This window comes from Salvelinus sp. IW2-2015, unplaced genomic scaffold (genome assembly GCF_002910315.2).
Source record: "Salvelinus sp. IW2-2015 unplaced genomic scaffold, ASM291031v2 Un_scaffold1377, whole genome shotgun sequence".
Taxonomy (NCBI): Eukaryota; Metazoa; Chordata; class Actinopteri; order Salmoniformes; family Salmonidae; genus Salvelinus; species Salvelinus sp. IW2-2015.
This window is the reverse complement of record NW_019942867.1, coordinates 222,596-248,327: the sequence shown is the minus strand read 5'-3', so window position 1 is coordinate 248,327 and position 25,732 is coordinate 222,596. Positions and strand designations below refer to the sequence as shown.

At 43.8% G+C, this 25,732-nt stretch overlaps 3 protein-coding genes across 4 annotated transcripts in view; 2 read left to right on the top strand and 1 right to left on the bottom strand.

Moving 5' to 3' along the window:
- The first annotated feature begins 177 nt into the window (after nt 1–177).
- On the top strand, nt 178–12,581 carry LOC112070601 (rho GTPase-activating protein 27). Of its 2 annotated transcripts, none has more exons than XM_024138019.2 (18): nt 178–336; nt 5,605–6,090; nt 6,489–6,698; nt 6,805–6,888; nt 7,081–7,203; nt 7,714–7,800; nt 8,140–8,202; nt 9,638–9,705; nt 9,792–9,879; nt 10,048–10,149; nt 10,271–10,369; nt 10,442–10,526; nt 10,684–10,809; nt 10,917–11,015; nt 11,106–11,183; nt 11,310–11,444; nt 11,597–11,702; nt 11,873–12,581. In XM_024138019.2, the coding sequence occupies exons 1-18, from the start codon at nt 271–273 to the stop codon at nt 12,048–12,050; spliced, it is 2,283 nt and encodes a 760-aa protein (XP_023993787.1). In that variant the 5' UTR covers nt 178–270; the 3' UTR covers nt 12,051–12,581. The 2 variants fall into 2 exon arrangements, with proteins under 2 accessions (XP_023993787.1, XP_023993786.1); XM_024138018.2 differs by having other exon boundaries at nt 10,681–10,809.
- Nucleotides 12,582–15,008: 2,427 nt separating this feature from the next.
- On the top strand, nt 15,009–18,668 carry LOC111980568 (cytochrome c oxidase assembly factor 3 homolog, mitochondrial). Its single transcript, XM_024011373.3, has 2 exons — nt 15,009–15,219; nt 18,141–18,668. Exons 1-2 carry the CDS (start codon nt 15,048–15,050, stop codon nt 18,245–18,247), a joined length of 279 nt encoding a protein of 92 aa, XP_023867141.2. The 5' UTR covers nt 15,009–15,047; the 3' UTR covers nt 18,248–18,668.
- Nucleotides 18,669–21,680: 3,012 nt separating this feature from the next.
- Nucleotides 21,681–25,732, bottom strand: part of LOC112070598 (serine/threonine-protein kinase WNK4-like) — a 69,048-nt gene continuing 64,996 nt past the window's right edge. The window contains exons 14-19 of the mRNA XM_070439048.1: nt 24,673–25,568; nt 24,356–24,449; nt 23,266–23,866; nt 22,169–22,374; nt 21,988–22,082; nt 21,681–21,771 (exon numbers count right to left, since the gene is read on the bottom strand). Of these exons, the coding sequence (XP_070295149.1) occupies nt 21,769–21,771; nt 21,988–22,082; nt 22,169–22,374; nt 23,266–23,866; nt 24,356–24,449; nt 24,673–25,568 (1,895 nt within the window). The 3' untranslated portion in view covers nt 21,681–21,768. The remainder of the gene's footprint in view (nt 21,772–21,987; nt 22,083–22,168; nt 22,375–23,265; nt 23,867–24,355; nt 24,450–24,672; nt 25,569–25,732) is intronic.

Here is a 25,732-nt window from a genome sequence, read left to right as displayed (position 1 = left end):
GCTTTTCTAAAACGTTAGTGTTTAGTTATGCAAGTAATCAGTGTTGTGTTGGCTGCATTCTGTGCGCTCGCGATCTATGCAGGCAAGAGAGGGTTAAACTGAGGAACATTGCAACCACTCCCAAGACTTGCTGCTGCTAGGCAGTGGCTTTAACTGTACTGTAGCGTACCTGACAAAGCATGGAGTGTGTGAGTGTACAGTGTGGAATAGCGAGGTGAATACTGTATTTTAAAACTGGATAAAGGGAAAACTGAAGTCTGTATCTTCTAAATGATATCTTTGAAGGATAGTCTACTCTACATTGAGCCTGGGATTAACCAAACAAACTTTGAACAGGTAATATGCACTTTTTATGGTCGATGATGGCTCCATTTGTTGTTTAGATTTGGATTGAGGTTTTGGTCTGATTAAATAGGATTTTATGCGCATTAATAGCTACTAACTGTAACAGTTTTAATACATTTATTATACATGTGGTGTAAATTACAGTGATTCAGAGTAAGCATTAATTTCTATCAAATTTCATTTTGGTCACTGGCAATAGCCTGGTATTATTTGAGCACACATTCCATTTTTGAAAACATTACCTTCCTCCAGTTGACTTATCTTGTCAATATACTGTATATTTGTATGTGAAAATGACATAGACCACAGTGTCTGTCAATGACCTCTGACATACACAGTGTTTGACCCTCAGATGCAAAATAGCTCAGGTATAGATTGTGATTATGCATTAGCCCAGACCATTATGTCCTTGTTCTGTAGGGGGGTATTTATGTCATGCTCTATAGGCTACTTACTATTACTCTAAATATCTACAGGCTGAATATGGGTCCATAACCTTGATAGTGTCAGCTGTTTTTTCTTCAGTTTATTAATATGAGGAATTGATGAGTCAGTCCACTGTTGATTGAATGGAAAGGGACATCAACCAGTAAACCATGTGGCACTCACTGCCATGCAGCATTCAGTCACCTCATCTGATTTCTAGGGTCAATACTGAGTGAGCGTTCGAAGAGTTAAGATGAAGACAGTATAAAGCGAGACTGAGATTATGCTCTTATATAGTTCCAATCTGTCCATATACACTGAGTGTACAAAACATTAGGATCACCTTCCTAATATTTAGTTGCATCCCCTTTTGCCTCATAACAGCCTCAACTCATCGGGGCATGGACTACAAGGTGTCGAAAGCGTTCCACAGGGATCCTGGCACAATGTTTATTTTTTATTTTTTTAACCTTTATTTAACTAGGCAAGTCAGTTAAGAACAAATTCTTATTTACAATGACGGCCTACCGAGGAACAGTGGGTTAACTGCCTTGTTCAGGGGCAGAACGACAGATTTGTTGACTCCAATGCGTCCCACAGTTGTGTCAAGTTGGCTGGATGTCCTTTGGGTGGTGGACCATTCTTGATAAACATGGGAAACTGTTGTGCGTGAAAAACCCAGCAGCGGTGCAATTCTTGACACACTCAAACCGGTTCTCCTGGCACCTACTACCATAAAACCCTTTCAAAGGCACTTCAATATTTTGTCTTGCCCATTCACACTCTGAATGGCACACAAACACAATCCATGTCTCAATTGTCTCAAGGCTTAAACATCATTCTTTAACCTGTCTCCTCCCCTTCATCTACATTGATTGAAGTGGATTTAACAAGTGGCGTCAATAAGGGATCATAGCTTTCACCTGGATTCACCTGGTCAGTCGATGTCATGGAAAGAGCAGGTATTCCTAATATTTTGTACACTCAGTGTATCTCTATTCCACTACAGTGATTTTACAATAGTACATTTTAAACCATCACGTGTCAATCAGTTGTAGTTCATTTTAAACTGTGAAGTGTCAATCAGTTGTAATTTCTCAAATATTCTGGCACATTATACGCAATTACATTATCATAAATGACACATTGGGTCCAGTATGTACATCTCAAATTGTCTTTGACTTCCTTGTTCCTGTTTATGCAGTTTCAAAAGGCTTGATGTAATTGTAAGTGTGATAATATTATGATGACGGGCATGACAAGGTTTGCCCCAGCCCTGCCAGGGAGAAGGGGTCAAACTACAAGGGAGGAATGCCATCTTGGTTTTCATTGCTAGTAGATATCAATCATTGACAATGAGTCACAAGCAGAAAGTTAATACTTGACCATAACCTGCTTGGATACACGCAGCCAGGAACATAATCTGATGTAAAGGTATGTTATCTCTTTTCCTTCTGTGACAGTAGGCCTATCCTAGAGAGATTACAAAAAGTCACACTATTGCCATTATCCACTTTGACTCCAAACAAATGGTTGGCATGACAGGTATTGCTGACTGGCAGAAAATGTTCACGTTGCTGTGTGTGAACCAGTCATTCTGGTATCCTTACCATTTACTTTGGTTTGAGGAGGCTGGTATGCTATATAGCTTGGAGGCTTTAGTGCATAAGAAATAATGTGTTTCCTTCCGGTTGATTGAAAGAATCATCACCACAATCACTTTTATTACTATTACGCATCTGTTATTAATATCATTTTAGATTCTTCTGCTACACGCACCTGCACTTGTAGCTTATTGTTGTGTTACTACTGTAAAGGAAGATGGGTAGGCTAAGCTTAATTAACATCTACTTTAGAAAAACTTTCCACAGCCAGGTGTTGATGTTTTAACCTGAATGTGTAGTCAGTAGTCACTGCCACATTGCAAAGACAACTCTCCCACCGCAAAGAAGAACCTATCAGGTGGTGTTAACCGAAACCTGAACGTGAGTGAGTGTTTTTTGTTTTTAGTTTTACTTGCATATTTACTGCTGCCCATGCTCTGCGTTGCCCAAAGCATGTTTATTAATTTGTCGCGTTTATTACTCTGTCTAATGAAGCAGGACTGTATAGTGATTCTAGGATTGTGAGTATCAACCTCTATCCAGCAGCTTTGTAACCCAGGTGGTTTCTAGGGTGTGTCTGTCGGAGGTACCATTTGAATAACAAAACAATTATGTTGGTACAAGAGTCTGGAGTTCTTTTTATGATGTTGTCATCTGTTGCGTCATGCACACACATACCCATCTTCCTAATATTGATTTGCACCCCCTTTTGCCCAGAACAGACTCAATTTGTTGGGAAATGGACGACAAGGTGTTGAAAGCGTTTCACTGGGATGCTGGCCCATGTTGACTCCAATGTTTCCCACAGTTGTGTCAAGATGGCTCGATGTCCTTTGGGTGGTGGACCATTCTTGACACATGGGGAAAAAAACCAGCAGCGTTGCAGTTCTTGCGACACTCAAACCAGGCACCTACTACCATACCCCATACTTAAATATTTTGTCTTGCCCATTCACCCGCTGAATGGCACACATATACAATCCATTTCTCAATTGTCTCAGGGCTTAAAAATCCTTCTTTAACCTGTCTCCTCCCCTTCATCTACACTGATTGAAGTGGATTTAACAGGTGGCATCAATAAGAGATCATAGCTTTCAACTGGATTCACCTGGTCAGTCTATATCATGGAAATAGCAGGATTTCCTAATGTTTTGTACAATCAATGCCAGCTGTTCATAGGACATGAACAGTGGGCAGACTCGTGTATCACAGGTTGACCTTTAGGTACCACCAAACCAGGGAACCACAGCTTCTGACAGACACCTCAGGTCTCAGAGAAGGTGATGTCACAGCACAAAGAAACACTATCCATGCTATCTGCTACAGCATCATTCCAGCACAGAACTAATACTCTCATTGTGCACATTTTAGACGTTAGAGTACCTTCAGGTATAGAGGTGTGTGTGTGTGTGTATCAACGTGTTCTGGTGTTTTACTTCATACTTGCATAAGTATTACGCAGGTACTTTACGGCCGAGATGTTGTAAGCAGTATACAAAAAAACGACCCAACTGGGATGTGTGTTTATGTTCAAAACTTCCATTAGCCCATCTTGAGAGGAAATGACAGTTGGACAGTCGACTCCCATCCTCCACCCAGTCATGTATCTTATTTGTGTTTTTCTTGAAAGTATTTAGGTCTGTACAGTCCGTCTGTGTGTTCAGGCCAGTGTACGTCCATGTGTGGTACACAGAAGAGTCTTGCCGATATGAAAGAAACCTTACCTCTGAGCCAGGCTTTTCTTTTAAAGCTATTTTTTCATGAAGAATGTCTGTTTTACAAGGTGCGAATTGGGCAACCCGAAGACAGTTATTCCCTGGTCTCTGGCTTTTTCAGTTTTTCTTAAAAATGTATTCAAAGCTAAAAAAAAGTCCCTCCTCAAGCCAGGTAGTAATCAAAAGAAGGAACTGGTACATGGTCTGAAAAACCTGTGGTATGTCCTTGCCAATACTTCTGCTTTTGGATCTATTCGTTAAAATGTTATATCCCCTGATGGGATGCAACATATTTGATCATTACATAATTCGAAGAGGTGCCTTTTTCAGGGAATATGACCGACATGATCTTCAAGGCTTTCCGTAGCTTCAGGCACAGGCTTGTGACTTTTCTGGGTGTCTCCCATGTAAGTACCTAAGGGTGTGCGTCCCAATTATGGTATTTTCCTTCATGACCACTAATCTAAGACTTCATGGTCATTTCACTCAGCCTCTCCCAATTTTTGTGTCTGTGCCAATTGAATTACATGTTCAATTCTATGCCTGCAGTACTTAGCCTACATGTGAGGGCGGCAGGTACAGTACCCTAGAGGTTAAGAGCGTTGGGCCAGTAACCGCGAGGTCGACTAGGTGAAAAATCTGTCTGCACTTAACCTTAATTGCTCCTGTAAGTCGCTCTGGATAAGAGTGTCTGCTAAATTACTGAAATGTATATGTGGCCTGTAGTACTGTATTTAGCTGTGACATCATCTGCGTTGTCGTTCAAACTTCCCCAGTCTTTCTAGCTTCTTATAATGTCTGGCTCATGTTGAAATGTGCTTGTCTATGAAGTGCCGGTCTGCCACACAGCTCCCTGTGGTCTACTCACCTCCACGTGGTGGAAATCTACTCTGTTTGAGATGGGATGTTTTGCTCTTCACTTCCACACCCCTGAGATGTATGTAGGGTTCGGGAAAGACATTAATAGGACAGATCACTTTTTTGGATGCAGATATTACTGCCGTATGGCCATTTCCTCTAAAACTGAAAAAAGGCTTACAATTGAATGTTGATATTGTCTGTACTCTTTTAAGAAAGAAAAGAAACACTCAAAAGCGAGATCCACATATAGCTCTTTAAATGCCTGCACTTTGTAAGAATGGGCATATTGTGATGAGTTGGGTAACAGCCTATTCAAACAAAGGGTTGGGAGAATGATATTTGATCCCAAGTCAGTGCTTTGTTACTTGATGGGAGTAAAGGGAGGTGCAGGTAGAGAGAACTTTTTTCCCCTCTGTCTTTTGTGTTGTGGAGATTCTCACGGATTGTTCTCATAGGGGCTGATGGGGCCATTGGCTTCACCGCAAATAAGGTGAGGTTGGGTAGTACTACGCAGGCAGTCAGTACTCTGTTCATATAGAGCACAAGATATTATTGACTAGTGGCTCGGTGGCCATTTAGGACTGGGGTGAAACATTTATTCCTCATGTTATTCCTGATGACTGACCTGACTTTTCTTTCATCTCTGTCTTCAGGTGGAAAATGCCAGCCCCAACACTGCTGTTTACGCCAATGTCACCGAGCTGAAGAAAAACATCCCACAATCCCCTCCGTTAGTAGCTCTGAGTCCTGACTTACCTCTTACCCAGGAGGGATGGCAGGTGTACACTGACAAGGACAGCGGGAAAGAGTTCTATTACCGCCCAGCCACGGGCCAAACCACTTGGGCCGACCCCCGTAGCACCCTCCCATCCACAGACATGGAGCTGCCCAAGGAGGCGTTGGCTGTCCCAGCCCTGTCCATGGCCCTTTCCCCTGCCCTGTCCCCGGCCCTTTCCCCGGCCCTGTCCCCAGCCTCATCCCAGGGTTCCAACTGGGAACAGGTGTTGGATGAGACCACAGGTCGAAACTACTTCTATAACCCCACCTCTGGGGCCACGTCCTGGGGAGCTCCGGAGCCCATCGCCCCCTCCTCTCCTGTTACTGAGCCTCCTGTGCTGAAGCTCCCAGACAGAGGACCGGTAGGGTCAAATATGCTTTATTTGACTAATATGGCCATTGTTTCAAGCTCATCAACAGATAAGGCTTCTAAAATACAGAACCGTGGAAAGTGTTGTTGGATTGTTGACTGCTAAAGCAGTCTGTCAGACACCAGCACATTAACATCTGCTTCATGGTCTTGAGGGAGTCTTGTTTCGTTAGTTCATTAGCTAGTTATGTCTAAAGCCTGCTATGGCATACACATGCTTTTTGCTGTTTATTCTCAGTGTTACTAGCCAAGTTACTAAGAACGTTTGCCATTTGAGCAGAATCGCTAGCATGTTATGAACCATGTCATAAACTTGGCCACCATGTCATAAAATTGACCACTCAGTTTGAGTTCCATCTTAAAAGCATTTGCGAATCTTCTGTTCCTCAGCCCCCTCTCCCAAAGGAAGACTACCTGACAGAAGACCACGAAGCTCCAGACACTTCCTCCTCGGTGTTCCCCAAAGACCTCCTGCCAATGCCGCAGGCTAAACTGGCCGTCATACCCCGGGCCATTCTAGACAGTGTCCCGGCGGGCTGGAAGCGCTCCATGGATGCAGATGGGAAGCCCGTTTTCACCAGCGAACGCACACAGGAGCAGGTAAGTGTATTGAATGGAGGTCCAGAGCTTTGAAAGGGTAGCGGTTTGAGAAACCATGCAGTGTGTGTCAAACACTGTTTTGTCCTGTGTGTGTGTATCCTGGCAGTGGCTCAAGTCTGTGGATCAAGAAGGAAAGACGTACTACTACCTGAGAGACGGCTCCAGATCCCAGTGGAACCTTCCAGCAGAGGTGAAGAGAACCAATATTGTAATTTCAAGGAATGGTTGAGTGTCTTTTTACCAGGTCTCAAAGAGCTTGACATTGTATGGGGTAACTCTGTACTGCACATAGGTGAAAAAAATATGCCCTTGCCTCAGATAAGTTGGGTTTGATTAAATAGGCCAGGGCCTTTACACTGTTTGTTTCTGTTAACCCTCTCAGCTCCCAGTTGCATCCAGTCTGCCTAAGGTGAGGAATGGAGTGGACCAGGACAGTCCGCCGGTTCTGAAGAACTGGAGACACACCATCGGCCCAGCTCAGTTTGGCCCCTCCCAAGAAGACAACGTGAGTAGCTGGGGAGCCCAGAGCATGGACAGGGACGTTGAGGGAGGTTTCACACCGTTGGTATAGCAACAGACGTTTATGGGCCATTAGAATCTCTTTTTGGAATCTAGACTGAATTTGGCACTACGGTATAGGAACATAGAAACTGCAGCATTGGCCATTCTGGTAGTCCCAAGCAAACAAGCCATTAGGACTAGTCCCTGACATGAGACACCTGGCCCTCACAGTTTTATGCACAATGCCCTTGTGGAAGGATGTCGTTGTGTATGTCTCAACAGGAGATGGAAACACCTGTCCTAGTTGATTTCCTCTCAGGAGGTCACTTACAAACCTAAATGGGAGAAACTACAACAAGAATGGAGGGGGCAGGGGAGAAAGCGGATAGAATTATGACTCATAAAATTTGACAGGATTTCTGCTGAAGAGGGAAGCTCTGTTTGAACAATAAGTTCCTATCGACTACTGTTGACTAACCAACCTGAACCCAATTCCCTCCCTTGCGTTTGGCAGAGGTTCTTTCCAACACATAGGAGAAATGTTTCGGACATCACCAGTGAAGCATCCAGCTCAGGCAACTCCACCGAGACACCACACCATGTAAGTACAGTAAGAACATACGACACGATAAGGTTTTGAATCCATAGGGATCTTTGTCAGGTCATTTTCTACTGGCCCTCAATAATAAATGATACGTGTTTGGACTAGTACACATAATAATTGAATTGGAAATTGCATTATTTTTCAACAATGATTTTATTGTTAATTTTATGAATTTTAATTCATTAATTCCCTGAAATGGAATTGACCCCAACCCTACTACTAACTCAATAAAATGTACTCTACTGTACAGACAGCGCACAAGCACTTCTAAATGACAAAGAGCCTGAAGACCCATTATTCCATTAATTGAAGAATTGTATTGTTTTCTCCATAAAGACTGATAGGTTGGGAGTACGGAGTAGACTGTCACATCTGAGCACAGACTCACATCATGAGCACGTAGGTTCTTACGGCCCACGTCAGGCCTGATAGATGCATAGTGTAGTTTGCCAGACAGGCATTGCATTCTGGTGGTGTGTGGGTGTTCTGATCTAACTAACATACTATGACATAGAATTGGATAGGAGAACTAATGGCGCTTGGGAAGGGGAGCTAATGGATTAGATATTGGTTACAGTACATACTACATACATGTATGCTCTTAAAAGGGCTGAATAAGAGTTTCTTATGTGGTGTTTAAGTGAAACTACTAACTTTGAATGGGTTGTTCTCTCTCTTCACTTCGTGTGTGGATAAGAAAGCTATCTGGATAACAAGCATCTGCTAAATCAGGGCTAAATCAGGGCTAAATCAGGGCTAAATCAAGGTCCTGCCCCCCCCCCCCCCCCCCCCCCCCCCCCCCCTGGGTGGCCCACATTTTGGTTTTTGCCCGAGCACTACACAGCTGATTCGAATAACCAACTCATCATCAAACTTTGATTATTTGAATCAACCCTGTACTAAATGATCGTGTCATGATAGACCACCATTGACACTACCCCCTAGTGGGGCGAGGGAGCATTTGTAGTTGTTTTTGTTGGACCTTTGCAAGTGGTGGCTTGTTGGGTAGTACTTTCAGATCTGATTGACACCATATTTTATTGCATTGCCTTTCAAAGCATTGTGCTGAATGTACTTATGGCGCTGTCTTATGTAGTAGGCACAGTAATGTCAAAGTGCTGAATGTCAATGCTATAAGCAAAGTCAACCCCAAAGGATCATTTCCCATTTTATGAATCCATGCAAACATACTCACGCCCAAGCATGTATAACTGTGCACTCATGCACACACACACATATACTAAGATTGACCACTCCCATGTAGACACCTGACTCACATTTCAAAGGTGTAAAGAATCTGCTACTTATACTCTTTGCTCTTTACCTGTGCTCATAGCCCAAGAATTCAGCATAACCTGGAACACTGCCAACACAAACATTTGTTGCTGCCACCTAGTGGCCTAGTATATGCATTGCAAAGTCACAGCAATACTTTATCCAGGCCTAGAATTATAGCCCACAATTACAATAATCTGTTAACATGAACAGTCCAATGTTCATATCAGCAAGTAGGCCTATGGGCAATGTCCAGTAGCATATGGCCCAATGTGGGTACTAACTGCTTAACTCATTTACCTATGTATGTCAGTGAAAACCATGAAAACCATGTGTTTGATACGATTTCATTCACTCTATTACGGACATTATAATGAGGCGTCCTCCCCTCAGCAGCCTCCACTGATGTGCGTACAGTACAATATAACTAACAACATCTTTAAACCTGATCTGAGGTCTGTGGGTTCCTGGTAATCACCATTAGTAGAAATGTTCATATACTCTCACTCTGTCATTTGTGATATTTTGTTAACATTTGTCTCTATTTTGCTCGTTTTAGACACATCTACTGGAGAAGGCAGGTATCCTGAACAAAACCAAGGTGGCCGACAATGGAAAAAGAATTAGGTAATGTCAAGTCAACCGCAAAAATTACAACACATTGTGATTTGCGCAATGGACCAATGATTCCTTATTTTCTGGTTTTCTAATAGGAAGAATTGGAGTCCGTCATGGACAGTGCTGCATGGAGGCATTCTCACGTTTCACAAAGACCCAAAATATGCACCCTCAGGAAACTCTGTAAGAACATTTTGCTACAGTAACCACTCACAACCACCAGTATAGAAAATAAGCTCATTGCATTCGTAAAGAATGATTTGCTTGCTTGTCAGGATTGGGTGTCCTACAACCTACTATTACGAACCACCAGGTCTGTTGAATGAATGTCATTGGTCCGTGATTCCTCAGAACAAGACCAATCAGATCACCCCAGAGTACACAGTGGAGCTGCGGGGAGCCACTGTGGGCTGGGCCCCCAAGGACAAGTCCAGCAAGAAGAACGTTCTGGAGGTATGGGCTCTGTTTAACGTCTGTCAGGGTTGAAGTCAGTTCTATTTCATTGAATTCAGGAACTGAATCAAAATGAATTGAATTTAACTCTTGGTATGGCTTTTTCCCTCTCCCGCTACAGTTGAAAACGCGTCATGGGTGTGAGTACCTGGTCCAGTACGACACAGAGAGCATCATTTCTGACTGGCACAGGATCATACTGGACACCGTCAGACAGCTGGTGAGTATCCAGGAGGTGTCTATGTGACAAGTTCTAATTAAAGTAGGCCAAGTATAACCTCTCCTCTCTCAGGACCAAGATCACTTGTCGGAAGAGGAAGAGGAGGAACCTATGGAGAAATCTCCACTTGCTTCAGACAGAGACAAGAGGACCAGCTGTAAGTATGAGTGTCCTACAACCTACTGTTATGAACCACCAGGTCTTTCAATGCTTTTGAGGTGTAAATAGGTGTAAAATGTCAATATTTGATAACTGGGCATTAGATTAGGTAGTTAACGAAAGCTGCACCCATTATAAATTGCCCTCTCCAGCAGCCACCAAAATTACGCCAGGCATCAGTGCCGAGTCATCAGATCAGGGGCGTGTCCGCACCAAACTACGCAAGTTCCTCCAGAAGAGGCCCACACTGCAGTCAGTGAAGGAGAAGGGCTACATAAGAGGTAAGACTGGGCTTTATAGCATGTTTATATGACATAGCAGAGTAACCTTATTGTATCTTTATGATACCTTTACGGCACTCAGAATGTTTTTCATCGTGGTTCTCTAGATAATGTGTTTGGTTGTCATCTGGACACGCTGTGCCATCGAGAGAACAGCACTGTGCCCAGGTTTGTGGAGAAGTGCATCAGGGCAGTGGAGATTAGAGGTAGGTATTCCTTCTTTATCCTGAGACCGTAATATCAACCTTTACCTTTACCACCTCTAAAGAGGCAACACAATTGTGCATTCCCCTTAGGTCTGGACATTGATGGGATCTACAGAGTTAGTGGGAATCTAGCTGTCATTCAGAGACTACGCCACAAAGCAGATCATGGTAAAGCAAGTTTCAAGGACTAGTAATGTATTTGTAGATGGAGCATCTTGCAGTATTATCAAATCAAATTTTTATATCAACCATATTCTCTGTCCTCATGCTACCTCCCTCCCTCCCTCCCTCCAGAGGAAAATCTGGACCTAGAGGACGGTCAGTGGGAGGAGATCCATGTGATCACAGGGGCGCTGAAGCTCTTCCTGAGGGAGCTGCCTGAACCTCTCTTCCCTTTCAGCTTCTTCGACAAGTTTATCGCTGCCATCAGTAAGTCTAGGCCAGGTCCTAATGAAACATTCTGGATGCATCTCAATAGTCAGACTCAAATTACATGATAGTAATGAACTGACATAGTCTGACCTAAATAGCATGAACGGATGTGAATAAATTGACATTTGGGATGACTCTTTCTCTGGTAGAAATCCAGGACTATCCTCAGAAGGTGTCGTACTTCCGTGACCTGGTGAGGTCCCTTCCCCTGCCCAACCACGATACCATGCACCTCCTTTTCAAACATCTCCTCAAGTGAGTGCTTGTTGTGGTAGAAACTGGAATTGTTTTGTATATATACATATATAATTCTATTGTTTTACATAAAACTATAAAAACAATATAAATAACTGAACACTTTCCACTCTCCTCATACTTCCTTTCACACCCTCTTCTCCTCATCCCCTCCTCTTCCTCTCTTCCAGAGTGATTGAGTTTGGGGAAAAGAACCGTATGTCAGTCCAGAGTGTGGCCATCGTGTTTGGCCCTACGTTACTCAGGCCCCAGACTGAGTCGGCCAACATCACCGTTTACATGGTCTTCCAGAACCAGATTGTGGAGCTCATCCTCAAAGAGTTTGAGACAGTGTTTGCCCCCAGCTGAGACATGTTCTATGTCATCCATGAGTCAAGAGGGTCGGAGACAATGGGGGTTGTCAAGTCCTGGGAAAAGACTGATGGTTACATGGGTTGCTAGATTTGGTAAAGGGAGGTTTTTTTTCTGTCAGTGAACTAGCCTTTAACTGTGGTAGTTCCAAGTCTTCAACCTTCATCCCAAGTTTCAAACTCATGCTGTCCACCCATCCATTCATCCATCTGTTTTGGTACTTCCACTCAAAAGAACATTGACAAAAAGGAAGTTGAGGGAAAAAGGGAAAATGGATGAACATGTTGACATACCAAAGTTTACCATGGATCCGATGACAATACCTGGCATTAGGCATCATGTTTAGTTTTACGAAGAAAATATATATTACATGTAGGTGTACATGTATTTGGGGGAATATTCTGATGTTGTATCCATGGTTTGGAGTGACATATCTGAGACAGATTGGTCTTTTTAGTGGATGACCTCTTAACTATATGTTAAAGTCTATGAAAAATATTAAATATTGTATACCTTCCCGAATGTTTCCTTATCAACAATACAACTATGAGATCTTCCTTATCAAACCAATTAAAATGGTTGTTGTTGCTTTCCTTTTGGTGAGCCATTCAGATTTCATACCTCGGCCTTGACTGTAAAGTTATTTGATTACTTCCTAATTTAGAAAAAGGCTGTGGATTTATCAAGGAATACTACTTGCGACTATATTGTGGTTCATTATGCATAACGTGGCTGTACGTTATGGGCAGTACATATGAAAATATATTATGATAGAGCATAACTGTACATTATGGTTGTTTTATAGTATTAATGTTATTACAGAACAAGGATAAGAACAATATATCAAGATATTTTGAACAACTTTTTTCTCTGTACATAAGAGTTTACCTTATAAATGAATGTTCTTCTAATAAAATAATGTAATTTCTGTCAATGTTTCTGTCCAAAAGGCTGTGAAGTATTTGTGGTTAATCATATCAGTAATGTTAGTTCATCAAATGTAGCTGTAGCTCTGCCCACCGGTGAAGTGGAGCAGAGCATGCTGGGCGATCTACAGCTCAGAGAATAAGATCAGTAGTCAGAGTAAGAGTAATAAGATCAGTAGTGAGAGAAATTTCCAGCCATCCTTGTCATTTCCCACCAGTTAGCTTTCATTGTGTTAGCACACCACACACACACACACACACACACAACACACACACACACCACCACACCACACACCCACACACACACACACACACACACCACACACCAACACACACACACACACTTTGATTAATCAAGTCGCCAGACCACTAAGTGCCTTAGCCCATTCATACTACATACACTGTGTGATGCATCTTCAGCATTATTAAACCGCCTCAACTGGAATCCTACCTGTCTGTCATCTGTGCCCTTACCAGCACACGGGAACGAACACATGAAGTAAAACCTAACCTTAAGAATATACAGTCCACCAAGTCACTTACATTGTGGTCCTTTTGAGCCGGATAAAGGTGTTTACTCCCGGATCAAGATGCATTGAGTTACCGGTGAAGCCTGGACCAGGTCTGATCATCCAAGGCGCCAAGCCTCACCTTATCCAAGTTATAGTAGCACAGTATGTACATGGGCAAGAAGACGACCTTCAACCTCGCATGGCGGGAGCTGCCAAGATGACACCCCTCACTCCACCCAGTCCCTTCCTCTCCAGCCAGGCCAGATGGGACACAACTCCAGATGTGTGGGAGACCTTCAGAGAGCACAGGTCCGTCCTAAACCCTCATCTGACCCATGAGAGCTATAGGATGAGCTACTGTAAGCAGAGTAAGGAGCAACATAGAGGTCTGTCCATGGTCTGCTACAGTCACTGGGAACACAGGAAGCCACCTACAGAGAACGAGCTAGTGAGAGAGTACATCGAACAAGGGAAAGCCCAGCTGCGGCAGTCCCAGCGAGCTATGCAAGTCAGGCTCACTCAGTCACATGAGCAACAAGAAGAGATGGTACAGCTCACTGAGACTCTCCGCTCCGTGCTGCCACAGCTCACATCCCAGTCTATAGCTAGTCTGGGATGTGTTTCAGTCTGCCATCACAAAGGACCTATCAGTCAACAGTAGCCTGCAGCCAGCCGCTGTTCCAGAGTTTCCACCCGCTCCTTCTACAGAGCTGAAGTTAATCATCGAGGTGGACTCTTCAGCTGCTCTGGCTACAGAGCATCAGCCAGTAGTAGCCACCGTGGTGCTCCACCCACGAGGGCGGTACAACCTGAAGGTACAACCTGGGCCTGTCTTTAGGTCACCAGCTCCTGTAACAGAGAGCCATCGTGTTGCAGCCACAGGACCACAGACCGCCGTTCATCAGCCAGCATCTCCCTGGTTGCCACCAGCCGCAGCCCAGGGATCCTCAGCCCCTGTCCCAGTATCTCTGCCACCAGCTGCAGCCAAGGGATCATCAGCCCGTCCCAGTATCTCTGGTACCAGCTGCAGCCCAGGGGCCACCACCTGGCTTTACACTAGGAGTCATCCCTGTTTCAGTTAGGGGGGCTCCACTAGAAGCCAACAACAAGCCCCCACCTACTCCTGATGAGGAGCCATGTTCATCTCTAGCCACTGGCCCTCCACTTGGCCCTGGCTTCCAGACACTAGCTGCCCATGCAGTGCGGTTCCCACTTACCTCAGTACAACGAGACCAGACCAGCTCATAATAAAATCTGCTAAACATGTGTTTGTGACCAATAAAATCTGATTTGATTTAGATAGAAGTTTAGATAGAATAATATAATTTTAATGAACTGTGAATGGCTGAAGTCTACTTTCCACTAATTGGTGATCTGCGCAGCGCGACTGCAATAAAAACGTGCTGGAACGCAGCCAGAATGTGTGGTCTTTGTAGGCTACTCCAAAACGATAGAGGGCGGAAATGCACCAGTTGTTGGGCTGTCCAGTACAGTCACAAACCAAAGAACGTAAAAAAAACGTACGTCACTTCTATCAGACACATAACAACACTGAAATGGCGGCTGAAGGAGTTGGAGAGATCGCTTCTAAGGAGCAACTTACAGTGGCACAGAAACAAGTTCTCAGGAAAAGACAAGATCTCGACTATTGGAAGAAAAACGCGCTAAAAATACGTAGTCGCAACCGCATAACTGGACTAGCTATCGGGGCGTTTGTCATCGGCATGTGTATCCTTCCATCTAGGGTGTCATGCATATCTCAGTCGTTACTACTGTTCCAGCTGGATGATAGCGGTTATTACTTAGGTAGTGTAAAGCGTAGCACATATCATTTGTCAAACATTTACTTGACAATACTTCCTCAATTCCTGACTTGGAAGACAACGCATGTCTTCTAAATTTCCTTGGCAAGTTGCAAGTGGGTTGTTTAAGCAATAAGGTCCGAAGAGGTGTGGTATATGGCCAATATACCACGGCTAAGGTGCCTGGACACAGCCCTTAGCCGTGGTATATTGGCCATATATCACAAACCCTTATTGTTATTATAAACTGGTTACCAACGTAATTAGAGCAGTAAAAATACATGTTCTGTCATACTTGTCTGATATACCACGGCTGTCAGCCAATCAGCATTCAGGGTTTGAACCACCCACTTTATAATTAAATTTAGAATATGCTCTGTTATTATGTACATTTTTGTTCTCCATGAAGTAAAGCAAAAATGTGTACACTACCATCTTGTCTACTTCAAATCTTCTCATTGACGGTCCTTGCAATCCGGATTCCTTGGGATGTCACCACCCCCCATTGAAGTTAATGTAAAGGGTAAGGACATCCTAAGGACCCAAGTTAGCACTAACACTCATTGATCGAGACAGGTGAGTGTCAGAGAGGAAGAGGTGAAGCAAGATGGATAACTGGACCCAAATCTGTCTTCTCCAGCAGGTGGTGTTTTCCTTTTTTTCTGCTGACTACCTGAGGAGTTTTTGTATGGAGGTCAATGTGTGTTGAATTTGGTTAACAAAACGTGTAGTGGCTTATTTGCTACATCTGGCTCATTGAATAAAGGTTTTGTAAAGCATAGGTTGGTACGAGTGTACTGATATAAGGAGGACATGACATCCCGGCAACTTAGATTAAAAACACTATATCAGAGTTGTACCTGTTGTTCACTTGCATATGCCCTCTTATTGGCTAAAATGGGCCCACCTGATTTGCCACCTCCTGCCTGCCTTTCATTTTTTTTTGACATTTATTTTAATTGTTAGAGCGGCCACTGAGCATCTGGTCAATATATTGCAGGGGCGCAACTTTCACTTCGGAAGGGGGGGCACATACTGAAATTGCATTTTTGTCCCCCCCCCCCAGTTTTATCATTGAAATGTGTTACAGAACAAGGCAATGGTGTGCTTTAGGACCATGCGGACGCCTCCGTGCGGTCAGGTAGGCTGTTTGGAGTGTGTATAAAAAAATATAATAATTGTCCCCCCCACTTCTAAAACCAAAGTTGCGACCCTGATATAGGGCCTTTGGGGTGGACACCCAGCTGTATCAATCAATGAGAGAAGATTTGAAATAGACAAGATGACAGCATACACATTGTTGGATTACTTAAAAACAATTATTTTATAAATTCTAACAAACCACCTGCATCTAGCCATTGACGTTTAGAAGACATGCGCTGTCTTCCAAGTCAGGAATTGAGGAAGTATCGGAAAGTAGGTTGGTAGAAAAATGGGCTTTAAAATTTTCATTGGTAGAACAGGTGCACCCGATTTAAAGTTAGGATCATAACATTTAGAAGCACCAGAATGTTTTTTTCTATTGATTCTATTGTACCTATATTAATTTCTAGCTACTTTTGAGCCCTATAAACTATAAAGACATTTGTTTGTTATAAAAAGCTAAAATGTTGATACAAAAACCTGTCATTGAAATTAGTCATTTGTGGAATATTAGGTTTCTACATTGTGTGAAAGCACTACCTATTGAGGTACATTTAGTGGTGGAAAAAGTACCCAATTGTCATACTTGAGTAAAAGTAAAGAAAATGACTCAAGTGAAAGTCACCCAGTAAAATATACTTGTCTAAAAGTATTGAGTTTTAAATATACTTAAGTATGAAAAGTAAATGTAATTGCTAAAATATACTTAAGTATCAAAAGTATAAATCATTTCAGATTCCTTATATTATATTGTTTTTTAAATTTACGGATAGTCAGAGGCACACTCCTACACTTAGACATCATTTACAAATTAAGCATTTGTGTTTAGTGAGTCCGCTAGATCAGAGGCAGTAGAGGTGACCAGGGATGTTCTCTTGATAAGTGTGTAAATTGGAATAAGCATTCAAAATGTAAGTACTTTTGAGTGTCATGGAAAATGTATGGAGTAAAAAGTACAAGTTGTCAAAAATATAAATAGTAAAGTACAGATACCAACAACAAAAAACTTAAGCAGTACTTTAAAGTATTTTTACTTAAGTACTTTACACCACTGGGTACATTACATTGAACATTGTACACTGTCTCTAATAGCGAACTGGTTTATGAATGTATAGTCAATTCATGACATTCGCAATCCATTACATTTTTTGCTGTAGTAATGGTGCAGTCATGACAGTAACGAATCTACGCCCACTTTTATCTCTAGGGCACTTATACAACGGTACAGCGAAGCTTAATCATTACAACAATTATTGTCTGTGTGATTATTTTTCTAGGTGCACGGTGCTCCCAAAATAAAATGGCAGGTCGCACAACAAAATATTTAGGAGCATATGCAACCAAAATGGTTGCACTTTATAGCCCTGGTCAAAAATGATCTGGTCTATGCTTTACATGATCTAAGTAACACCTTTCAGCCATTTGTAACAGTGGCAATGGTCTGACTAGGCAATATTTTTCAGATCTAATAACTAGCTAGCTGCTAACGTTAGCATGTCATGGTCACCAAATAGGTTCCTAGCTAGTTTGTGTGTGGTGTGTGTGTCTTATCATTTCTCACTGCTCTAAAAGGATCCACAGCACTCAATATGGTGCTGTAATGAAAACCACAACTCTCAGAAATATACTGAAATGCTCTTTGAGAGGAAAAAGGCAAAGGTTACTCCTGCCTGTTTTGTGACCTTAACCATTTATTGTCTTCAGTCAGCTACACTATCCTCTCAGTGAAGCAGGAGAGGATCATGGAGGACATTGATAACGAGGCAAAGATAAATTACATCAGAGGCCCCAGGACCGGGACCAACTCTTAAGGATGTTCCCAGCTCCCTCACCTGCACAGGAACAGTGGAAGCTGAGCTCACACGGGACTGGACTGTCAATCTGCCATATGCAACTGTGGCCAAAAGATACACACTTGTTTTTGAAAGGTGGAGGCTCCCATCAATTTCTGTTATTTCAATATGCATTGTAGAGATAGATGTAACCATGCACATGCTCTAGACCTGGATACCCTGCAAACTGGTTTCTGAATATAATATAACTTGTTATATAATAAGAGGTTGTTTAAGAATATTACATTGTTTGTGTATTGTGCAACTAATTGGCCTCGTAATATAGGAGAAAGCTTACGTGTTGGGCTATTCCGTGATATTTGGATGTTGTTATAGAATGAAATGAAACGTAAAGCTGCAATCAGATGATTCGTGTGTAATAAATTGTTTACTTACTTGACGGTGTATCCGTTTTGAGTTTTCAAAGTCAATGCGTGATGATTTTGGACATCAACCTACAGGGAAAGAAAACTCAAAACAGTGCATGATGTTGAATAGTCATTTATTAGCAATATTTACAAATATGATTTAGGAAACAATCACGCTTGGAAGGTAAAAAAAAAAAATGTTAAAGGCACAGAATCTGCATGGCAGTATGTTTTCTAGAAACATGATTGACAACAAAATAGATTTCATTGTATATTTACTTTTGATGTCTTGATTTAGAAGAACACAATCTGAGTAATATATTTCATGTGTTCTACTGCAATCGTTCCCCATGTGCATACTTTAAGGCAAATAGCTCAGAATTCTTCACAGCTTCAGTTCTTTGTCATGAATCAAATAATTACCAACACTAAATGCATAGGCACACATACCGATTTAAAATATATAACTATAATCTTTACCCCGCTATTATTTATAGGGATGCAATTGTTCAATAGCAATAGTGAACGACCCCTATGGAAAGTGCATTGTATCAATCCATAGATTAAGAAGATAAAATACGTTTTTAAAGCATAGGCGTCCACTCTATGCTTAAAAAATGAAGGCTGATAAGTGACACCCAGTATCTTTACTACTAGGCCATAGAGTGAGTAACAAATGAACAAAGTGTAGTATATTATAAGACCTGGAGTGTTTGTATACTGAACAAAAATATAAATGTAACATGCAACAGTTTCAAAGATTTTACTGGTTTACAGTTCATATAAGGAAATCAGTCAATTCAAATAAATTCATTAGATCCTAATCTATGGATTTCATATGACAGGGAATACAGATATGCATCGGTTGGTCACAGATACCTTAACAAAAAATGGGTCTCACAGGGGGCCTCACGATCTCGTCACGGTATTTCTGTGCATTCAAATTGCCATCGATAAAATGCAATTGTGTTCGTTGTCCATAGCTTATGCCTGCCCATACCATAACCCAACCGTCACCATGGGACACTCTGTTCACAATGTTGTAATCAGCAAACCACTCACCCCACAACGCCATACACGTGGTAGGTGGTTGTGAGGCTGGTTGGATGTACTGCCACAATCTCTAAAACGAAGTTGGAGTCGGTTTATGGCAGAGAAATGAACGTTCAATTCTCTGGCAACAGGTCTGGTGGACATTCTTGCAGTCAGCATGCTAATTGCACATGCCTTCAATAATTGAGACATCTGTAGCATTGTGTTGTGTGACAAAACTGCACATTTTAGAGTGACCTTTTATTGATCCCAGCACAAGGTGCACCTGTGTAATGACCATGCTGTTTAATCAGCTTCTTGATATGCCACACCTGTCAGGAGGATTGATTATCTTGGCAAAGGAGAAATGCTCACTCACCGGGATGTAAACAAATGTAATTTTAGAGAAGCAGGCTTTTGTGCATATGGAACATTTCTGGGATCTTTTACTTCAGCTCATGAAACCAACACTTTACATGTTGCGTTTATATTTTTGTTCAGTGTACGTTCAATAAAGTGACATTTAGTTTTTCATGCACCGTGTGTGATTTGTGTTGCTTCATGAACATTTGTTCACACCAAACACAGTTCTGATGTTTTGCTGATACTTGCAGGCAGCTTGGATTGACTCTTATTTAGGTGTATTTGTTTTAGTTCACCCGGCACACCAACTAAGCGGAGCTGCAAAATGGAAAACTGCTGACCTGACTTGCCGGTCAATACATTAGATGCATATTTGTTCATCCCATTCCTTACGCAATATTGCAAACCTTTCTAATACCAACTTGAAACAATATTACAAACCCTACAAATGCACTGTTTTGAAGGCAATGATTACATCTCATCCTGCTAAAGCTATCTTATCTCCTGATTCATAACATCTGGACAGTAAAACACTGTCTAGCTAGGGCTGGATTTGATCCATATCGCCGAAGTATCGCAAATGTTTTTTGAGCAGACATATGCAGCGTTTACCGTGAACGCAGTCTCCGCGACCGCAGGAACATTGCCTTTAGTTGTCAATTTCAACATTAAGGGGATTAAGGGGAGTTCCTGCTTGCAGCAGTTGGATGACGAGGTGCAGGAGAGAGCAGGGCTTCTGGGACGTGTGTTTTCCAGGACTAGCACAGGCAGTAACCGCATAAGAGCACACGCAGAAACACACACACAATTAGCCTTCCTATGCTCACTTTGACCTGATGCTACACAGAGCTATATAAGCTTAGCATCCTTAAGATCGGGAGGGGGACTTCCTTGGCTTGGTGTCACAATACTAACTCATGGTATTGCACATGGACCAGATGGCAGATAGGATGCTTTGGTGCTCTGACAATGGGATCCTTATCCATCGTCGTTAGGAGTGTTTAGTGAGGCTCATCATGTGGATGACCATGGCCTTTTTCTCATTTGGGAAAAAGTCTGTCCTCCAACCTCTCCTTTGTCCTCTCTCCTCCGTGACTCAGAAACTGATAAGTGGTCGAGGCGAACAGAAGTGTTCTTCCTCCTTGTTAGCTATCTTTCATAGATGATAGTCATGTGTGTCCTACCGGAGTCCTTCATGAAAGAATTTATAAATCTGCCACACCCCCTTTGAATCAGCTTTTGTTTTGTTGATGGAGAAAAGCATGCACATATTTACAAACAATATGCTAGTTATAGTTGTATCTATAAAATGTATTGAACAACTAACTTCATTTGTTTTTATCACTCAACAAATTTATTTTGGGATCCATCCCTGTAAACGTCATTTGCCTGAGTGGAGAAAAAGTCTAATTTCTTACAAGCCCATTTTCGTCCTCGTTCACTCTCTTTGCTACCTCTCCTCAATTACCTTTTTCAAAAGGAGGCGAGAGAGGACAGAGGAAAGAGGACGCAGGAGTTGAGCAAATCCAATTGAGAAAAGGCCCATGTCTTCTGGCCATCCGGTTTCCCCATCCCAAGGCTCAGGCTGGGAGCTATCTGTTCAGCACTGGGCTGGGCAACTTATTGGTCATCATTGGGCTCCCTCTCTTCCTGGTTGGTGGTTGGGAGGGGAGGCGGCTGGCCACAGTATCACCTGCCCCAACCCCCAATCCTCCGGATCACACAGGGAGACGCGTCTCACTAGTAGTAGAGAGGTTAGAGGTCAGAGGGCGTAGTGTGTTCACCAAGTAACCAAGCAGGTTAACAAAGAAAAATTAAGGTGACTACGTTAACATATTATTTTCATCACTGCACAGGTTTTTAGAAGGATTACACCTGTCAAAATGTGCTATGTTATTATTCAGACTGACAAGGTCAGGGTTCAGGGATCATGGGTCAGACAGGGTGCTTGCTCACCATCCGGTTGTAGTCGGGGGCAAAGGTCACCCCTTTACTGGACCTCTCCTGAGAGCCACTGCTGCTGCCACTGACTGAGTTTTTACGCATGATCCCTGTGTTTGTAAGACATGGAGGGAATAGCTAAGTCATAACGAACTCCCAACCAGACAGCAACATAACTACTACAATACCAACTGACCTGCAGGGGGCAGTATATCCAGTCTCTGCAGGCTGTTCCTACGCRASCCGGGRTAGTTGCCGCTCTTGGAGAGRCGCCTCTGGCGGTTGTTGAGCATGGCGGCGGGGGACATGATGCCAAGGGGAGGCACCTTTCCCATCCGCTCATACAGYGCCTCAATCTCCCTCTTCTGAGTGAGCTGGAGGGCCTGCACCTCTGACAGGTGCCTGAAAGAGAGGAAGGGAGGAAGGACAGAGAGGGGGAGGGGAGAAGAAGAAAGAGGAGGAGGGAATACAAGAGAGAGTGAATGGGACAGGGAAAGAGTTGAGAAAGGAGAAGATGGTCAAGGTCAGGGGCAAGAAGAGTTTTATTAAGTTAGCTTGAATTGGTGTTTGTGTTTTCACAGTCAGGTCAGGAATTTGGAAGATCATTTTGGTTTAATGACCATTTAGTGTTGACAAACCAAGTTATAAGAATGTTCAAAACCTTATGTCATGCTCTAATGATGACAGTGGAGGCTGGTGGGAGGAGCTATAGGAGGACAGGCTCATTGTAATAACTGGAATGGAATAAATGGAACGGTATCAAACATATGGAAACCGCATGTTTGACTCCGTTCCATTGATTCCATTTCAACCATTACAATGAGCCCATCCTCCTATAGCTCCTCCCACCAGCCTCCACTGAATGACGATGCGCATGACCTTATTACACATGTTGATGTCAACAGTTCTTAGAAGTCTTTTTAATTCAACTAGAGTCCCGTGTGGCTCAGTTGGTAGAGCATGGTAGAGCATGGCGCTTGCAACGCCAGGGTTGTGGGTTCATTCCCCACGGGGGGACCAGGATGAATATGTATGAACTTTCCAATTTGTAAGTCGCTCTGGATAAGAGCGTCTGCTAAATGACTTAAATGTAAATGTAGAGTGATAAAGACACACTTCTATTTCCTATCAACAGTGTGGCCATAACTCGTTTGTTTTGTTTTGGAGGACTGGGGAGGAACCGGTGACCTTGATTGGTGGAACAACGTTTTCTACTTTGACTGTGTGTTTGTTCACAAYCTCAGAGACKTAACTTCAAAAACAGAAATRGTRCGCCTCCTCTCCTCCACTCACCTGTCCCTGAGTTCCTGTAGCTCCTCGCACATATCCTCGTTCTCGCTCTCTGTCTCGTCACTGCTGACATACGAGGCGCTGCGTGTGTAGCTCATCCAGGGCTGGTTCAGATTGCTCCCGCTAAACTGGGGGCTCCCCGCTGTACCCTCCCACAGGCTCAGGCTCAGCCTCCGGCCCCCCCTTCTYCTCAGCTCCTCCTCCTCATCCTCCTCTCCCTCCTTTTGCTCCTTGTCGGGCTCTTTGTCGGGCTCTTTGTCGGGCTCCTCCTCACTCTCCTGCTGGTCCTCCTGCTCTGTCTGCTTAGGGCCTCCAGACAAGGAGTGGGCGATGTCTATGTTACACAGGGGCCCGCCGGGGGATCGCTGGGGAGGGGACACGGTTACAGTGCTAATGCTGCTTTCTGATTCGCCCCCCTGCTCCTCGGTGCTGGTATCAGATTCACTGTCCCGGGAGGAAGGGCTGGTGCTAACGGTGACTGTGGGCGGGGTTTGGTGTTGTGGGTGGGTTTGGGGAGGATCCTGGGCGGGGCTAGCGGAGGCTGCAGGGATCTCTCTGCTGGGTGTGACCTGGAAACGGCCGACGGTAACTGTAGGCTTTTTCTCTGTTGGAGGGAGAGAGAGAGAGAGAGAAGAGAGCGGGGGGAGTGCGAGATTTATGTCACGTTACGTAATTGACACCCATTATAATGGTGTGTAGAAAGAGTCATTGACATCAAGCCAGCCTACTCATCTACACAACAAAGTATTTCTCATCAAAGTTTATACTACAGGTTGGGCACATGGGGGGCAGACTTAACTGTACAATGATTTAAGTCATGTTGCTTGAGAGAGTACCTTGGGGTCATACAAGTACACAGTAAAAAGTGAATTGATAAATTAATGATCCACAGTATCGTATATTAAGTTGCCATGGACACAGCAGGTGCAAAAATGCAATGTGGTTTTTCCTGACATATCGGCTACCTTAGAAACAGACAGTGCTTTAAAAATGTACATTAATTAAAAATGAATTGACGTGATTGACAATTATTAGCTCATCATGCCAAATGCATACACAATGAAAAGGTGTATGGCATGGAGAGAGAGCTTACCCTCAGAGATAGGTGACAGTCTGTTTTTGGCAGCGTTTGCTCCCGACTCTGACACCACCAGGGGTGAAGAGGTTCTTAGCTTGGGTGAAGACACCTGCAGGGTAAAATAACAACAATTTATTTTCAGCTTTACCAGCTCAGTACTGTAATAATACACTATGCCAGAACATGTTACAGGCGTGTCTCATCTATACAACACTGTAGAGGAACAGGTTTGAGGTTTTAAAGGTAAGGCAACACAGGTTGAAGCAAATTCATATCCTACWGTATACACTTCWTCTTSATGTATATGAGCACATATTTATTAAGTGACTYACGGTGCTCTGTGGGCTGKCTGGAGMRGAGGAGGAGGGGGAGCTGGTGATAGAGGTGGAGGCTGAGCTGTCTGTYTGCTCCTGGAACCCCACCCTGGGCCCCAGSTGGCAATACATCTGKGGACTCGCCCTGGATCCTGGAGGAGAGAGGCTGGAGCCAGCTTGCCTGAAAGCAGTCCCATCCACTAGYCCGCCAGGCTGGGGTRACCCTGGGGCTACGTTGGCTTTCAACAGGCYCTGTTGGTGCAGAGCCTGGGTGTCTGCATACTGCTGGCACATGTCCAGATACTGGCCYGCTGTTATCTKGCCCTGGGGTTGGTAGGGGYCCTCCCCTGGCATCAGCTGGGGAGGGCCAAACATGGAKGGGTGGTAGGRGCCAGACTGGGCTGGGTTCAGACCGCTGGGCATGGAGGTGGGGGGCATGAAGGACTGGGCSACGCTCATGGCCAGGGACAACACGTTGGCCAGGGAAAAGAGGGGCTGGTTGTGGCTGTTGGGGGGCCACATGCCTGGGTTCTGCTGCTGTTGRGCTGRAGGGGTRGGCTGGGGGGTACTGCCCACTACCTCACCCTTCAGAGGTAATGTTTCACCCCCCTGCTGCTGCCCTGGGGTGGCCGGCTTGGCCGGGGAGGAGGAAGGGGATGGGGAAGAGGAGGAGAGGTTGGAGTTGCTTAGGACCCGGTGGAGGGTCTCGGGGGTGAGGGGGGTGCTGGCGGGCTTTGAGGAGGTCTGGGTGACAGGGTAAGGGAAAGGAAAGTGGGTGTTGGGGACATAGGGGGGCTTGGGGTACTGCTGGGGCAGGGGAGGCAGCTGATTGAGGGGCATCATGGGGGGCACGGCCTCGGGGTGGGAATACTGGGGGTAATGGGAAGCAGGCGGGTGGAAGGTCTGGGAAGAACCTGGAAGACACATAAGGAATATTGGGGTTAGACTCATAAGTAGGGGAACAATCTGACTTATGACTGGTTGAATGGGTTCCATCCACAAACAGAATAAAGACCTGTTCTAAAGAGTTTATGTTACGTAGACAGCATTCCCTTCTGCCTAGCACCACATMTAAAGT

What these genes read in the sequence shown, in the direction of transcription:
- LOC112070601 (XM_024138018.2), top strand. Translation starts at nt 271, where the DNA reads ATGATATCTTTGAAGGATAGTCTACTCTACATTGAGCCTGGGATTAAC. An exon ending in CCACCGAGACACCACACCAT is followed by an intron (nt 7,801 to 8,139) that starts GTAAGTACAGTA and finishes TTCTCCATAAAG; the next exon opens with ACTGATAGGTTGGGAGTACG. An exon ending in CTTTTCAAACATCTCCTCAA is followed by an intron (nt 11,703 to 11,872) that starts GTGAGTGCTTGT and finishes CCTCTCTTCCAG; the next exon opens with AGTGATTGAGTTTGGGGAAA.
- LOC111980568 (XM_024011373.3), top strand. Translation starts at nt 15,048, where the DNA reads ATGGCGGCTGAAGGAGTTGGAGAGATCGCTTCTAAGGAGCAACTTACA. An exon ending in GGCGTTTGTCATCGGCATGT is followed by an intron (nt 15,220 to 18,140) that starts GTATCCTTCCAT and finishes TATTGTCTTCAG; the next exon opens with TCAGCTACACTATCCTCTCA.